Here is an 18,305-nt window from a genome sequence, read left to right as displayed (position 1 = left end):
GCAGCGTTTTAGCTGCATATCAGAGTTGATCTCTGTCTATATTAAAACGACTGAAAACACACATATAGTGGCTGTTCACATACACTGGGCATGCGCAAGCTGATGTAAACATGAAGCAGATGGTCTATTCCGCAGTTGCAGAAGATTTGGCTAAAGACGGTGAATAACCACACCAATGTGGAACAGTTACTGAAAGTAACACAGCAGTACAAAGAGACTGTGAAACCAGACTGGGAGTCGTCGCAAAGTAGCCTAAACAAGGCAACATCATGCACACAAGGATAACTGTTATTTACGCAGTATAAAATATTTAAATATAAATACTGAAACTAAAACTCTTTCAGTAGCATCGTGTTTTTGGTTTGCATGACTGATAAGACCGAAGACTTAACCAGATTTTTAAAAAAAAAGGAAAAAGAGAGAGAGAGGCAGTCAGCTGATTGGGTGGCGCCTCTCTTTGCATCTGGAAACTAACACTGAAGGATCCGTCTCTCTCTCTGCCTGCGGGTGAAGACAATTAAACTCTGGTAGCGGGTGGTGAGATGAGCAGGACAGCAACAGCTTCATGATATCTCCTGTTTGTTGCTACACTTGTCTGATTGTTGCTCAACTCTCATTGTAAATGATAAACTGGCCGCATCAATCGCTTCCTGTCTGATAAGGATTTTGGTGCTAGCTAGCACTGAAAACTGCTCAGACTGCGTAGTGAAACTATCTTACCTGCCGTTGAAAAACTGTCTGGCGAGTACTGCATCATCTGATTGGCTTTTCTTAGTATAGTGACGACGCTTTGGCGCACCAGAAGGAAAATAGTTACAGAAATTTGCATTCTAATTAGGTCCGCTAGATACCAGTCATCCGTGGAACCGGTTCCACATTGACATGGGATTTTGGTACCCAACCCTACACAAAAGTATAAGAAAATCAGTTGATCAAGCAAATGCTTTGTTCTCACCTTGGAAGGAAGGGCAAAGAACTCATCCTTGATCTTCCTCAAGTCGCTGACTGACAAGATGTTTTTATTGCCAAAGTCTACATAACGCACTTCCACTTTTCTGCCCCCTGGATGACCTACACACACACACACACACACACACACACACACACACACACACTTACTTTAGTGTACTCCATGTCGGGTAAATTCCGGGTAGCAGTAGAAGTCATCCACAGCAGACAAATAGTTAACGTATAGAGCAAATTCAATTCAGAAGTTTGAAAACCTCAGATTTTTGACATGAGAGGCACTCTGGAACACCAGTAGAGTTATAAAACAGCCGCAATGTCTGAATATAGGTTGAATCACTATGAGATTACACTTATACGCAGTACCCGCAGACATTTATTCAAACTAAACACACCCTTACCTATAATCTGAGCTCTGTACCAATACTTGTCATCGTAGCGGGCAACACAGGCCTGTCCGATTACAGGGCAGTAGATACAGAGGTCATCTTCTGCAGCCACTGTACTCTCATTGTAACAATCCTGAAGCTTGGCTGAGAGCAGCAAGTACTCCATGTTATCAACCTGGTTTTGGAGGGGACAAACAAAGTAAAAAGATAGTGGAATAAAAAAATAGACCAAAAAAAAGATAGTTGCAATAAATAGAGCAAAGATGGCTTTTGTTATGTCAGATATTTACAGAGTAGGGGTGTGACAAGACGCTTAGCTCACAGGAAGGACACGATATTGGGTTCACGAGATGCCTGCCCTGACGGGTCTCACCTATGCCTGATTACCCTGCCTGCCTGTGTGTTCTGTGTCAGTATTTAAAAAGGTCAACAGCCCTAAACGACGTTCATGCATCAGTTTTTGGATGTATATATTGACCTTGTGGCACGAGATCTCATCACACCCCTGAAATAGAGTGCATATGTGTTCATTTATGTGTATAATTAGCACCAGCTGGATGTAGAAGTCAGCAGGGTTGTTGATGTGGGACACCACGGCATTGACTTCAGTGTTGATCTTGGGATAGACAGGAGGGTAAAACAGCAGGGTCTTCGTTCCCAACGTCACAGGAGAATAAAACCTTTTTTTATGGGGGAGAACAGCCAAAGTTAGACCACTACGATTTGACTCTTGATTCAATATTCAATGACATCAAATAAGTAATTTCCTTATTTGAATTTTTCCTGGTAATTTGCACATACGTACCTGGCCACTTCAATGAAAACAAGGTACTCTCTGACAGAGATGGGCACATCACTTGATTGGTCCATGGGAGCTTTTCTCAGGTCCACCAATAAAAGGTCTCTGTCGTGACCCAAAGGCCGCATCTCCACTGCTGCAGAACCAACCACATTGTGGAACTCAACCTGTGCCTCTTTGCTCCAGCCCTTTGTCTGAAAAGACACACACAAAGTAAACACACCTACTAATACTGCTGCTGTTTGCAAACAACATAAATTAACAAAAAACATTACATTTCACAATACAAATTAACCACAAAAGTAGACACATTAACCCTGACTGTAAAAGAAATTCAATTCTGATCATCTTGTACATTTTTGGAAAAGCTGACAAAATAATTGTTGCCGCCTCTTTCCGAATTTTAATAGATGTCATGTGATGAAGAAGTAATTCCACATTTTTTCTACCTACATTTAATCTGCTCTATCCACCGTCGCTCATTCTCTGTTTGCAAACAAGCTAAATTAAAAGCCGCCTTGAGTCTAACTGTTTTGCTTTGTTTGCCACTTAGCTTACAATTTGGCAGGTTGTTGTAAACATAGCTGCTAAATGAGACAAACCAGCCCTCCTCTCTACCAGGTAATGTTACCTGCAGACAGAGAATAAAATCAGAGAAAGGAGGTGGAGGACAGGAGGAAGGACTGGTACGGACTGATGTCTTAGTTCTTCATTTCAGTTTACACAGTGACTTTACTGTTGCAAACTTTAATGATGCTGCTCTAGAAACATTATCATATATTAAAAATATTCACATCTTATCCTTGAATTTAAAAACTAGGGATTTGGCCTGCCCCCGCTGCTGAACAAAATCCTAGCGGATTTGACCCGATGTTCTTAATGGGACAAACCTGGCTAATAAAGGTTAAAAAAAAAAAAAAAAAAGTACTGTAGGTACCTTCCGCCTTTCTCAGTCTTATTTCTGTTTATCTACAACACCAGTTCTACTGTTGCTAGAGGAAGGTGGACATTGGTTGGCTATGATATAATTGTTTTCCTTTCTGTGCAACCTTTACAGTATTGCTGTGGTTGGTGAGGTAAACAAGCTCACACTGGTCTTTTCTGTCTCCCGGTATCAACATCAATGTCATCAACATAACAAATACTGTATCTGTTTAAATCTTAGTGGTCTTACCAGGTCATACGGGACCAGGTCCTTGAGTGAACATCTGATGGCCTGTGGAACAAAACGACCCAGTTCCACTTTCACTGCCTCACCCACCTTCCTCAGGTGGTTGTTCACAGCCTTCAGTAAAGACTCAGTAGTCCCTTCCTCACTGTAAAAGGGGTCAGAGAAGAGGATATCATAGAACAACAATGTACAGCATTCAACTGAATAACTAAAAGAAATACTTCACAATCAAGACATTCAAAATGGGTCTGTTAAGCATTTATGCTGTACATACTTCAAACCTTAGTTTCAGAATTGAGATATTTTCCAAAATGCATTAAAAACAAAATTCTGGCATTTGTAAATTCACATTAACCTTTATTACAAAACATAAAGAAAAGACTTTCAATAGTTCTACTGACCAGCGTAATTATATTTTGTAAATACTTTTTCATTTCTGCGAATTTCATGTCTGCAACACACAACAAAAGTTGGGGACAGAGGCATGTTTATCATTGTGTTACATCACCTTTCCTTTTAATAACACTATCATATGGGAAGTGGAATTTTTGTCCATTTTTCCTTGATAGAAAACTTTAGCTGCTCAACATTCTGTGGTCACCATTGTCAGATTCTCTGCAAATAGGGTTTGTATATACAGGGTTCATACACATTTTTACCAATACATTTCCATGACTTTTCCATGCCTTTGAGGTCAATTTTAACCTCGGTTAACAGTAATCGACAGTAATCATGATCTGTACACATACAGTAAAGGCAATGCGTTACCTTATGACCTAAATCTATGCATTTTCTTATTATTTCAGACCATTTCATAAACAAAATATATCCACAACCTGGAGGAGTAAAAGTATAAATTGCTGTATTAATAAATATTACAGAAATTATAATGTTAGTATGATAATATATTTACAGGTTACACTTTATTTGAATAATCTGCCTGTAGATAAGTTTATTAATTGAGCTGTTTCACTCATAAAACCATTTTCTAATATTAGCCTACACCACTGTGGTTAAGGTTTGATTAGGGCTAATGTTAAGTTTGTTCATGATAATTTCAGATAATAGTACAGGCTACTATACAGCTTACCACTAGAAGCCTAATATTAATTCCAATTGGACAAAACAGCATTTCCATTTTTGTGGGTTGTTTTAATCTCTTGTTTATGCAAAGTACAATTGTCAATGATAAAAACCATGCATAAAGAATGAGTTCAACGTTTCTAAAGTTTGCTGTAGTGCCTCAACCTTTTTTTATTGTCCCGCCTACTTCAGGCTGTGATTGGTCCCCTAAAAGTGACTTTGACAAGCAACTATTCACATGACCGCAAGAAAGGCACACAATCCCAATCTCCCTGCGGAGACTGTGACTGGGGCAACATCAACTACAGGGGAGGGTACTACAGGCAACAAGTGAAGTGGCAAAAATTTCTTTATGCAGGGAAAACCCTGACCAGTAAGATGTTAACAGAAAAAAAAAATGTGGCAAACCCTAAAGACTCCATGTTTAGCCTTAATTATCATAAATGACTAGGAGGAAACGGTATACAATAACAACAAATAACGAAATGAAAAATAAACAAAAAAAGTGTCCAGTCTTTTGGAATACAAGATTCTGTATAGAAACCAATTCTGCCTCCTATTTACCATTAACATAACTGGGCCTTAACAGAAGATAAGCTTCCCTGTGTTTGAATGCCACAAAAACAATCCACACAGTTCACTTTTCATTTCTGCAAGCTCCTCGTCAATATGCCTTTCATCAGCAGAGATTTCTTTTCTTTTGCAGTTCGGCAGAAACTGTTAGATTTGGTGATGAAGGTCAGTTTGCTTGTAGCTTCTTTCCTTTTCAGTGTATTCATCTGCAGAATTCTCAAGGGCACATATATAAGCCTCCTATCCTAGCCCTCTTCTTTTCAAATCTAGCTCATCTGTGAGGGCCTTCCTCTTTAAGTTGAGAGATTGCTGATTAAGAGATTGCTGTTATTTCTTTCTCTTTTCTTCATCCAAGTAGTGCTTAAGCTTGGCTCCCACAGCTGAAAGAAGCAGATCTTTTGTGATATGTACCATGGTTATGCGCCCAACAGAATAGACAAGGACAGTGAGCCTCTTGCCCACCACAGACCTCTCTTTCTGATTCTCCTCAATCAATTCTTTGTAAATGGAAAATCCTTTCGACACACCGGTTTGGCCATGAGACAAAACAAGCAGAATCTTCACCACATCCATCACACTGGAAAATAATGATCTGTTCCAATTGTTTCATAAAGCAAGGTGTCTACTCGATCTGTTTTGTGGTCATATTCCCCAAATTTAAAGAGCAGCCAAAGCACTAAACTCCCTGAGGGTATCATCACACATTGTCTTAACTGTGTTTAGCATTAACAAGTACGTTCAACGTTGTTTTCATTTGACTTACGGATAGCTCCTTAGATTGAACCATGCATCTTGGGTTGAGCCACTGCATGCTTCACACTAATGTCATGCACTGGAGCCTTTTTTTTTAGCAACTTCTCAAGGAGTGTGATCAAGAGTTTCTTGTAGTCCATCTTAATCTCTAGTCTCTGAAGTGTTTTGCATTCAGCTGAGGGTGGCTTCGGCTGCAAATACAATATCAGTCTGAAAAATATCCTTGTGCGGACTGCTGTCCTGAAAAAGTACATGGAGGAGCTTCAGTGTGGATGTGGCCTCTTTCAGCAGATGCTTTCTTTTCAGACATCATCTCATGACCCCTGTAAACAATTAAAAAGTAAGTTTGATCACCCTTAATTTACAAATTTACAAGTGTATCTTTTAGTTAAACACACCAAATGAGTGAATATTACACATTCATAGTTTAGGTCATACAAACTACAGTGATGTATGCTGATTCTATTATGTGCATTAAATAATCATCCATTTTATTTTAGTCATTTAAAGATAAATACATGCATTATGTAAGATTCCATTCACTCTTTATGCCTGCCCGTTACTAATTGCTCTTACAGAAATTATGTAAAAATGAAAACAAAACTATATACGTGACAGACAGCAATGCACCATCATCAATGGTAGCTTTATGATGTTTCATTAACCTGTTATACTTTCACATTTTGCTCTGAATCTGGAACCATAAAATGGGAAAAAAAGGAAATAGCCACACTTGATTTATTTGTGTGTTTCTAATGACTACAATTAGCAATTCCATCATAAATATGTTTATCCTTACCTTTAATCAGTTTGTGCAAGTCCTCAGAGAAGAAGGGCAGTATTGGTTGGTCCGCTTGATACATGGTAAGGAAGGGGTTGATTTCTCTGGCAATGCTGTTAATTATCCCCACTCTCAATGTAAAAAGAGGATCAGCACAACGGATCTTCACCTCCTCAAATGACTTCACTTTTGGATTTGGTAGTTCACCTTGCCCTACCATCTCGATGTTCTGACACACTGACATTCTCAATCCACCGGTGCTCGCAAAACCTAAGAATGGCCGTGCTACATCCATAAAATGATGATGTGACTGATCTGCCCAAACAATATAGATTTTTCTCAGTCGATCTTAATTGAACCACATATACTCTATTATACAGGTATTTGTAAAGCAAATTCCCAGGACTTTTCCAAAATATTCAATATTCGTTTATTTGTCCAAAACTTCTACAGGCCATTTTCAAATTCCATAACTTTTTCAGGTTTTTCATGACCATACAAACCCTGTATGTGTTATGTGCAACTCATCAGATGAAATAAGCATCAACAACAAACCCAGCCAAAATACACTGGTGGAATAACTTCTTCAAACTGGGTCCATGCTGAAATACTTTGCTGAAATATTCTAATAACATGATACGATTAGTTACTCGGTACAGACAGTTAAAACAGATACATCCATTCAGGTCTAGATGTTTAAAACACAAGTAGACCTGTGCATGGATAACAGAGGAAGCGCAAAAACAATTGTTAACTGCTGTTTCTGGGAAGTAGGCAGTGATGGCAGATGTAGCAGTATGGATTGCAGTGCTAGGTAGCATTTTGTTTCTGGGACCACCTAGTTTTTCCTAAGGGGAGAGGTCAAATTTATCACTATGAATTTGCTTCTGTCCTTGGCTCAGCAGCAAGGCTCCATTTTAAACCTGTGGGAGACACTGATATGTATGCCTTCTGCACATTTGTGTGTGTATACCTCTCTATGGTGAGGCTTTTGGTGAAGCCATAGTCAAGCAAGAAGACACGTAAATTGGCCAGCTGGGTGACTAGGCAGGTTTGCACAGCCTCCACATATCCTTTCTGCAAGACTTGAACCACACGGGCCCGGCACCAAAGACCGTCTTTCCACGTAACAAAGATCATGGAGCCTGGAGAGGAGCAAAAAAAAAAAAACGATGGCTGAATCACATGGCAAATATGTTTCACACCACTCTGAGAGGATGAGTGATTGTGCGATGCATTCTCAATATTACAATGGAATTCGTATTCAATTAAGAGCACACTGACCAACTAATGAATTCATTGGCAGGCTAATTTGCTAAACATCAATTTGGTGAACACTTTAACCATTACATTCAACAATAACATTAACTTTCATTGCTATGCAGAATACACTTAAACTGAAAGTAAAAAACTACAACACAACACACACACACACACACACACACACCGGTCTCCATTGTGTCACTGGAAGTAAAACGACAGCTATCTCTGGAGCAGAAGGAGTTGATCTTCTTAGACAACATCTCGCTTGCCCTCTTCTCGGCCACATAGCGGATGTAGAAGTGACTTGGATTCACAATGTGGGTTACCACCACCCACTGGGGGACTAGGAGAGAGAAGCAAGGAGAAGGAAGGTAGTAGGGGCAGCAGAAATTAAGGGATGAGAGGTGTGAGAGAAAGAGGATGAGAAAATAGGAAAACGGATGGATGACAGACAAAGAGAAGAAGGGTAGAAGGCAGGAGAAGAGGAAGAGAGAGATGATGAAGAGGAAAATAAGGACAATGAGATAGTAGTTTTCAGAGATGGAGAGGATAGAGAATGGAGGGTTACAAAGTGACCATGAAGTGTTGTATTATGGGTTGTTCATTGCCTGGCTGTACAGTAGCTGGGCCATCAATTTTCCACCCATCTGTCTATAGTGTGTGTAAGTGTTTTCTGTTCATTTTGCCGCCATGGATAAATTAAATTTCCTACTAGTTGAAGGTGTCCACTGACTTTTTTATATTAGAAATGGACAAGAAAGATTAAATCGGTTCAGTTGTCAAAATTAACAGTGTCACAAAACGTCATGAGAGAAGATTTGAAGTTGAAAATGGCACAAAATTTGCTACACAGATCAGTTGGTTATATGTACTGCATATTATCTACCAGTCTTGAAGACTATTGTTATTTACCTGTGACAACACATTTTGAAGATTTCATAGACATTGTATCTGCCTACATGCGATTAATCAATTATGTTTTATCTTCAAAAAGTCTTATAACTATACAACTACCATTTCTCTTATTGGCAGACAAGATATTTTTCCTTTTCGTGTGGATTCTCGACTTGTCGTTAGCCAGCTCAGGGCCCGTGGGTGGGGGAGCTGCAGAAGGATACAAAGCATATTACAAAAACAGATTTAGGCTTCTCTTCTGCCTCCTTCATAAGCAATTTCATGTTCTGACCGGATCTGACATTATCTAATTGAAATCAAAGCAACACACTCACGGTGCTTCTGTCCCTCATCAAATAGTTCCTCAATAATTACATCTTGAGTTCCGAGGTCTGAGGCCGAGCTGTGGCGAGAAAGGTTGCGACGAGGTCTTGGGCTTGGAGAGGAGCCTTGCAACGATGACCTGTTAGCTCCCGGGATTTCCCGGCCCTGTTTTTGTGGCGTCGGGAGCTCGTTGCTGTTGCTTCCCTCTACATCTTCCCAGAAAGACTTTATGTTTGAGTTGCCCAGCTGGTGGCCTTTGGGTGGAGATTCTGACAATCTAATAGGGAACAGAGCGAGCACTTGGTTTTAAAACACAAATGCCACATGAGTTGAGAGCCATATAAACAAGAAAAATGTAATCCAATTAAATAAATTGTATGTATGTAACTTAACACAATGGGCAGCAGATGCAAAATTTCAAGATTTGAAGCAATTACAGGGGAGTGTACTACGTGTATTGGGTGTAGTATTTTCCTGCTCATCAATGTTTTGACATAACATAATCAACTTAAAATATACTTAAACCTAGGGCTGCACGATTTGGAGAAAAGGTCATATTGCGATTATTGTGGACAATATTGCGATTTGTGACTCGTTTATAATTGAACAAATGGTACAATATCAAGGAAAATGCACAAGATTCTGACATTTTAAAATGTGCATTTCTCAACTTGAACAAAGTTAAACAATGTTTATAACAATAACTAGTAAAAATTATGTAAAACAGAACAAGGGGAGCGTGTTGTTCTACGGAGGCGGCTAGAGGCAGCAAATATTGCCACACTGGCATCGGCTCAATATACAACTGTCCACTGCAGAGACACTATCCACAACCTGGAGGAGGAACTAGTATGAGTGTATTAGTATAATATTATAACATTAAATAAAGAGTATAATGTTCAGTTAACAGTATACTGTATAGTATATTTGAATATTAAATCCAGTTACAGCTGTTTCATTTCTGTGGGTTGTTTTTATTCATTAAATCCTTGCAAGAAAAAGGCTCTACATCAGTCTCTAATTTGTTAATATTCATATTGTTCAACATTGTAAAGTTTGCTGTAGCACGTCAAACTTTTTTTTAATGTCCCGCCCCATCCAGGCTGTGATTGTTTGGTTGATGAAAAGTGACACTGATTGCACGTAGGCTTATCTGTTTTAGAGGCATATGCGAGAGCCCCGGTGTGAGCTTGGATAATGATAATGCAGCCCTACTTAAACCTAATAGTAGCAGATATGGTACAAAACAAGTAGCACAAATGAGCTAAACTCTCCTCATGGCCATGCCTGTTTACTATGGTAAAGACAGATACAGAAACATTAAAGAATGAAGAGGCTTTTTGCAATTTCAACTAATAAATCCACATGACATATTGGAATATATTTAGGGACTCACTGCTTTGGGACACCGACTTCCATCTTCAGAGACAATGACAGACTCTGGTTCAGACCTTCTGACTGGTAAACACAGCTACAATACAAACATGCATACCCCAAATTCAAAATCAATAGTGTAAGTCAAAGCCCATCACTAATGTTTGTGAGGTTCCCATGCTTCATACAATTACAGCACAATAATACAGGGAAGGGAAAATGAACAGTGGTTCAGTACATGAATATTTCAAATGTTTCTATTTTGGCAGATTTGTTGAAATTTAAAACACAAGTTGGTTACCTGCTACAGTAGCCGACAGAGAAACAAAAACTATATAGCTATCTAACAAACACCGCAAACAAACTTGAGGCTTAAAGTCACAAACCTCATTCCAGAGCCCATAGTAATGCATTTCATATCGAAGGACTGGTTATCCACAGGAGCCTGCAACGTCTCTAGAACCTGTCACCCACACACAAACACGCAGCAAAATACACCAGCCACTGTATTTTTAACCATTTTGCCTGACTGTATACTTTCAAGGTGTAAATTGTTGGAAAATAGCCAGAGTTCAGCAGAATGTCCTCAGTTTTATTTTATCTGACCGTGCATTAGGTACTCACTAGTAAGTATCGGTTACATACATTATCCAGGGTGCAGTACTGCTCCAGGAAGGGGACACGGCGAACTTCTCTGGCCATCTGCATGGCAATTTCAAGGGCCTTAATCCTCTCCTGGATAGAGCTCACCTCCGCTTGGCTGGAGGAGAATCGTGCCTCCAGTTTTGTCAGCTGACTTAACTGCACATCCTTCCTATTGACAAAAAAATTTACAGAATATTCAGATTAATGTCGCTTTACAAACAATCTCCGGAAAACATTATTACTAGACTGATACTGGCCCGTTTGATTTTCAGAAGAACAAAACAATCTGAAAAGAAAAAGACCAGTGTTCAATCATTGGTTTCAATAAAAGAACATGGGATCTTATTATACAGCCTTTACTATTTTAACTACATTTTTGGCAGTTTATGCCCATACCACTTTTGAATAGCATGCGCAGCCTTCTCTACAGCTTGCTTGATCTCTAGCTCCAGTCGAGCTTGCTCTCTCTTCACCTGTTCTGCCAGACCAGTCGTCAAAGTCTGCACAGATGAGACAAACACAGAACACTCCAGCATCAAACTCACCAAAAAAAGTTTTCAATTTTCTGATTTTTTTTAAGTGATGATTTCCTTTTAGGAAATACATAATGTCGACAATTTTGTTCTGCAAGGTGTTTGCAGTTTTTTGGATCCAGTGCAGCTTTTACCTCATGTATGTGTTCCAGAAGGGTAAGATTTTTTGCAGCATGGACCAACGCCTCATCCACCGCCCTCTCAATCTTCTCAATATCAACTGGCTGAATAAAACATAACCAGAATTTTAATCTTTTTAATCTGAATAATGTATGTTTACTGTAACTCTTTAGCCACTACACCCCCATACCTGCTCCATATCCTCGTTTTTGGCTGTAATGTCTGTGGACGGTGATTTGTTCCTTCTGCGATTCTTTGACCTGTCACATCGGAGACTTCAGGAGACGAAAGCGGTTATCACAGTAATGTCCAATTCTCTTTTAAAAATGTATGACAACAACTGGATTATACAAGAAAGACATGTTTAGGGATGGGGATCAAGACCTGGTTCTAAAAGGATCCGGTTCCAACATTGCTCAAATCCCAAAAATCAATAACATCCAAGCTTTTTGATACTGCTATCGAGGCTAGTGGGTCTGTACCGTTCTGTCTTGAGCGTCAAATCTGATTTATCTTGAAACGTGATGGATAAGAAAACTAATGTTTCTAATGATGGCACCGAAATGCGGTATTAAACGGTCCCGGGGCTGTTTATCATCAGGCTACAGCCTCTGCTGCTCTCTGTTGGCTCCTACATACACAGCTGCCATCAGAGAGAGACGCCGCACCGTCACGGTGGAGACGGTGAGGGTTAAGTTAGCTCCAAACTACTCGAGTTGATGACAGCTACACTTGTTGTAAACTCACTTACCAGGTAACGTTACCTGCAGGCAGTGAATAACAGCAGGAGGAGGAGGAAGGTCTGACACAGACTGAATTTTTTATTCTTTTTGTGATGTCCGATATTGAGTTTATATATAGTGACTTTGCTGTTGTAAACATTAATGTTGCTGCTCTAGAAACAACATTTAGGTTTATTTAAAATATTAAATTCTAATCCTATAAATAATTTAAAAACAACCAGGCAGCTAATATGCACACTTGAAAATACATTTATTTATCACAAGTCATATTTCATTTCAATATATAACAATGTTATTACATATTGAATATTTTCCTCATATCGCGCAGGCCTACCTCATGCCCGTTGGGGCTGGTCTTACCAAATAACCATCACCAAATAATAGTTAAGTATCGATAGTGGTATCGATATCAGAATCGGATCATTAAGCAGTCTCAATAAAGGTTTAAATATCAATAAAAATAAACGATCACCATCCCTACACATGTTGTTCAAAAGAATTGTTAAACTGCATGTATGTAGGCCTGTCACAATAACTACTTTTGTTGGATGAAATAATTACAATAATCAAAATTAGTCAATTTAAGACACTTATATAATGATAACATAATAGCCAGAGTAATTCAAGTACACCCTTTCACAGAGCAATTGAAAAAAACTGCAAAATATTTGCAAGATTCTTTTTAATTTTTGCTACATACCGTGTTCTCTTTTAAAATCTTTCTGAATTCTGTGTTTTACAATTTAAACAACTTTTGTCATCAGAAAGTGTATAATCATGTGGTGGTGAATAAAATTTCAACAATTCAATATTTTCTTATTGAAATGTTGAAATTTTATTCACTATAGAGTGGCCTATTCAAATGCATGTGTAATTATTTATGGGGACAGTTCACAAGTACAAATACCTGGGAGTCCACATGGACAATAAACTGGACTGGGCCAAGCCCCTCTACAGGAAGGGCCAAAGCCGTCTCTATTTTCTGAGGAGGCTAAGGTCCTTCAACACTTGCAGGACGATGCTGAGGATGTTTTATGAATCTGTGGTGGCCAGTGCTATCATGTTTGCTGTTGCATGCTGGGCCAGCAGGTTGAGGGTAGCGGACGCTAACATACTCAACAAACTGATCTGGCCAGTGACGTTTGTGGGGGTGGAGCTGGACTCTGTCGGTGGTGTCAGAGAGGAGGATGCTGTCAAACCTACATGTCATCTTGGACAATGTCCTACCCACTCCATGACGTGCTGCTCAAACACAGGAGCACTTTCAGTGCAAGACTCATTCCCCCAAAATGCATCACAGAGCGCCACAGGAAGTCATTCCTGCCTGTGGCCATCAAACTTTTTAACTCCTCCCTTTAAGTGTCTGACACTATCTATTTTCTGTCCAATATGACCTGTTTAATATTTAATGTGCAATATTCTCTGCTGCTATTTATTCACTAGTCCTTTTTGGTTCACCATAATAATTCTTAATAATGTAAATATTGTACATCCCCACACACCTTTATATTTGTCTTTTTTTTCTATATTTATACTATATTTATATACCCTTTATCTATCTACCTTTGACAAGTGTGCAATTGTGACAAAAGAATTTCCTCTCGGGGATCAATAAAGTATTTCTGATTCTGATACATACGCTATTATATTACTATTATAATACTATTTCAAATGGTACAATTCAGAATGAATTCGTTGTTGCAGTATATGTATTGTGAATTGTCCTCTATCAAATAGTTTATTGCTTGATAGCCTCCACATGCTGCTGAACACAGGGTATAAGTGGGTCTGACGACGCTACTCTCACGTGGGCAGGGCGCATCCTTGTTTACAAAGCTTGACCAAGCGCGTTTTACACGTTTTATTTTTTTTCACGGATAATCAGACTCCGCCCCCACAGCCAGGAAATCTATAAGCTGGGCTGGCGTCTTGGATCTGCCGATGTGGTTTGACTATGACATTTGATATGACAGTGTGCGGTGTCAGTGTGGAAAAGCCACAACGCAGCCCCGGCCACACTGAAACACTGACAGAGGTCAGAAGCAGTTCCGGTAGACATCAGAACAACGTTGCATGACTAAAGTTCAAATAAATTGAACTCCTGAGGTGACGAGTGAGAAACAAATTCCCTGTGTGTGTTAAGGGCTAGATCTCGCGCGTCCCTTTTTTTGGAAAATAGCTTAATTATATATATTTCTGTCATTCTTTCAGGGAGAGCAAGGTTGTTTTCGACAATGGCAGGGGAAACACTGTGTTCCAATTATTGTGATAGGCCTTCACGTATGTCAGTAGTGTGGTGCAGAACGACATTTTACCTTTTCATCCTGTTCATTTTAGCAGTGTAGATGAGGCCAATGATTCTGCTATCTTCCTGCAGTCCATACACCCCACCTTCAGGAAGGGCTGACTCAACCTGCAGAGAGTGAGCTTTGTATTTTTAATCATTGTTTTGTCATCCTACTACTTGAACTTGATGCAAATTCAACAGACGGATTAAACAAATGGCTGGCTGGTTACCAACCAAGGTATCGCACACCAGGATAGGTTAAAGCATTAGGAAATGCTTCAGCAGCCTTATAACTGTACCACAGCCCATGTGGCATGTTGAATGTCTTGCCACACTGTTTCCGGTATTACTGCAATCACAAAATTGGATAAAATGCCATGCTGCAAGAGGCTGCTTCTAAAGTTCTGTGAGTTTAACACTTACATTGTGGACAAAATTGACCACTGGGCCATGATTAGTTGTGCAGTGAAAATGTTAAATTTATATGCTTCATCTGACAATTTCTCATCTATAAATTTATGGATCATCCAATAATTTATGATGAATATCATCTAGTTACAATAGCCAAATTATTAGGCAAACAGGACCAGAATTCACAAGATAGCTCTGTGTGACTAATTTTGCCCAAATTATGAGAAACAGGAAATGAATGAACCCTGACCGTACATTTACTTTCTTCAGTACTTGAGTTATGCTATGCTCTAGTTGCAACAGTAAGTAGGTAATTTTACCTCACACTCTGGACATTTAATCGCACTGTCATACTGAATGGACAGCAGACAGGATGTGCAGAAGATATGGCCACATAAAAGCACACGAGGGAGATTGCCTTCAACGTCATCCTCTGAAAAAGAAAACAAGACAAGTTCGGGATATCATGCACATTTCTGTTAGAGTGAACGACCACTGCTTCTACCCATTTAATAGAAAAGCAAAGTGCAATCCAACATTAAGGATTCCTGCACAAATGAGGGGGGTTGATGCTGTCATCCGCTCTACATCAACTGTTAAATGAAAATGATTTAAAATAATGTAAAATTAATTTTGCTGCTATTCTGTCAAAGGTGGTACACAAATATAAGGTTTATTAATTTTCAAACTAATTGTTAATTATTAATACTGTTTGACTTTAAGTGTCTTCACCAAACTGTGTTTTTATTTCATAAATGAATCACATGTTGCATAATTTGTAATTACTACAGCAACTCCTTGTGTTCTAATTTTGTTCATAAGTTAATACAAAGTTTGATGTTTTTAATTATGAATAATTAAAATATATATATTTTCACTGAAGGTTGGACCCATTAGTTAAAAGCAAGATGTCAGTTATTATTAGGGCTGCACTGTAGCAATGATGTCAGTATGTGTTTAGAGTTTAGGTTAGTTTTACCTATCTTTGTTCAGCCTTGTTTTTAGATGTAGGCCTATGTATATTGCTATAATTTGTTGGGCTGACAGAAAACTTTACAAATCACTAGACATGAAATATATATATATTAATACTAATAGCCACTTGAAAAGTTCAGCAAAGCAGGACCTGGCGGTGGAGTTGATGTTAATGATCTGTCTGACAGTTACTCAAATTTTTGAGGGACTTTCTCTACCTAGTTCTGCTAAGTTGACATATTAGACTGAGTGAACACCAAAGTTGCACTTTATTTGGTCAACTAAAATATTTAATAGCGAAACATATCTTATGTCGAGATGGCGCGACATTTGCAGGCTCTTCTGTTCAGCACACTCCATTTAGGTAAGCTAATAATGCTAATTACCACACCCTGGGAGAATAAAACAGCATATAAAGTCAAAGCTATTTCAAAATCATGATTATATGATTAGATGTTTTTAACATGTTTAAGTCGTGTGTATAGATAATTATACCAATTTTATTACGTTCAAAGATCTGTCAGCACACCTGCCTGTTACATTAGCTAGCTACGGCCACCTGCTTGCTAGCTAGCAGACGACTTCTTTTAGCTAACGATAACTCAATTTACCATAAAACACGGTATAACTGGAGCATTAAACTGTAAGAAAGGAGATGTAACTATCTTACCAGGCAAAATGAACGCCTCTCCACACGACCTGCAAATTGCCGCGCTGGGGTTTCCCCCACTGTCCATCTTCAATGTCTTGATCAAAACGCTTTCCTTCCTCTCAAACACGAACGTGCAGTCGGGTTTCTTTGTCACGTGACCATGCAGGTGCGTTGAGTGCCCAAGGAGTTTAATTAAATAATGAATTATTATTCCCGTTTAGGTTGCCTTTAATAGTTCCTTCAAATTGTTGTAGGTCTGATCACCGAACAATTTTCATCTCATCTCAACAGTAAACATTTTGGGTTTATTTTAAGCCACTAAATCTATGCTAAACCCTGATGTGTTGGCATTATTTAAAGCCAGATCTCGACACAATAGAAGCATTTGGCAGGGGTTTGGAGAGTGAATGAAAACTAGTCAGAAAGTACGCGGGGATGTTAAAATGGATAGCTAAAAATAATTGTTAAATAAGTTTAACAAATACAAACTTGACAAAAAAACAACTGATAAAAGAGACCAAGCCTCCTGGTTCGAATTACGGGGGGATTGGGGGGGGTCTGACCCCCCTAGTTAAGGCTTGGACTCGCCCAAAAGAGGAAAAACCAACAATTCAGGGGGTCTTTCTTATCTGTTTTTGTAAATATTACAACATATTTCCCATACTCATGCCTTATATTCAAGAATCTTGAAATACGATTTCAGACACCCCTAAAACGGACCGTACCATTTCCTAACATTGTAGTTAGTTGAAAGTCTTGTCTGTCTGCATCACTCGCAGCCCAGCTGCTCCTGTGCATCACACTCTAATGGAGACGCAGCAGGTTAATGTCAGTAGTTAACTATCTAGCTGCTTTAATACACTTAACTTTCCTACCTTCAGAGATTCGTAATTAGCATTTATTTTACTTAAAATGAGCTGATGTTAGCTAGCTGAGAGCCCACCCTATCATTTCATTATAACTATGTAATTTCATATTTTATGTAATTGTCAGCTAACACTGGTGTTTAGGCATGAGCAGTGAAATTGGAGATTAGTTATTGTAGAGATACATTTTTACATCAATAGGCCTATAGAGTTTATTATTTCATATGAATTCTTTAGTGAGCTGTTTCACAATAAACATGGTATTTGTTTTAACTCTGGAATTCCCAAAAATTCCCAATTCCCCAACAACGGTGTTTGTGCCTGACTACTGCTTTATTGGATGCAGATTACATCATTCACAGTCAACATGAGCAAGAGGAAAGGAGTTATTTGCTAAAAAAAAAAAGAGTAAGTTGAAACTTTAAACTTGATGAGAATGATAAAAGGAATTAGAGATAATAATGCAGACTGTATTTTATGTGTCTCTAGTTCTGTATCAACACTGTGGGTTTGTTTTGAGCGGTCATGATGGTCTGCAGTTGTGTGTCTGACTTTCATGCAGTTTTGCTCTATAATACTTGGTGACCACTATCTACAAATGTTGTCTTGTGGTATAGGGCACCCATGAACTGGTGTAATGAATTTGATTTATCATAATCTACAGATTGATGACATTAGTTAAATAAGCAAGGATATTGTAAGC

The 18,305-nt window shown here is 38.8% G+C and overlaps 1 protein-coding gene across 1 annotated transcript in view; it reads right to left on the bottom strand.

Moving 5' to 3' along the window:
* LOC119904463 (RING finger protein 17-like) overlaps window positions 1-17,011 on the bottom strand; it is a 37,945-nt gene extending 20,934 nt beyond the window's left edge. The window contains 18 exon segments of the mRNA XM_038721155.1: window positions 956-1,071; window positions 1,368-1,530; window positions 1,906-2,035; window positions 2,161-2,348; window positions 3,329-3,470; window positions 7,489-7,660; window positions 7,963-8,121; window positions 8,793-8,882; window positions 9,008-9,273; window positions 10,393-10,467; window positions 10,757-10,833; window positions 11,016-11,184; window positions 11,412-11,515; window positions 11,683-11,772; window positions 11,859-11,943; window positions 14,727-14,824; window positions 15,430-15,542; window positions 16,755-17,011. Coding sequence (XP_038577083.1) covers window positions 956-1,071; window positions 1,368-1,530; window positions 1,906-2,035; window positions 2,161-2,348; window positions 3,329-3,470; window positions 7,489-7,660; window positions 7,963-8,121; window positions 8,793-8,882; window positions 9,008-9,273; window positions 10,393-10,467; window positions 10,757-10,833; window positions 11,016-11,184; window positions 11,412-11,515; window positions 11,683-11,772; window positions 11,859-11,943; window positions 14,727-14,824; window positions 15,430-15,542; window positions 16,755-16,821 — 2,304 coding nt within the window. The 5' untranslated portion in view covers window positions 16,822-17,011.
* Window positions 17,012-18,305: the final 1,294 nt, after the last annotated feature.

This window comes from Micropterus salmoides, unplaced genomic scaffold (genome assembly GCF_014851395.1).
Source record: "Micropterus salmoides isolate LMB-PRFRI ecotype aquatic unplaced genomic scaffold, ASM1485139v1 Ms_hic_scaffold_15, whole genome shotgun sequence".
NCBI lineage: Eukaryota > Metazoa > Chordata > Actinopteri > Centrarchiformes > Centrarchidae > Micropterus > Micropterus salmoides.
The sequence above is the reverse complement of the archived record's forward strand: the minus strand, read 5'-3'. Positions and strand labels throughout refer to the sequence as shown.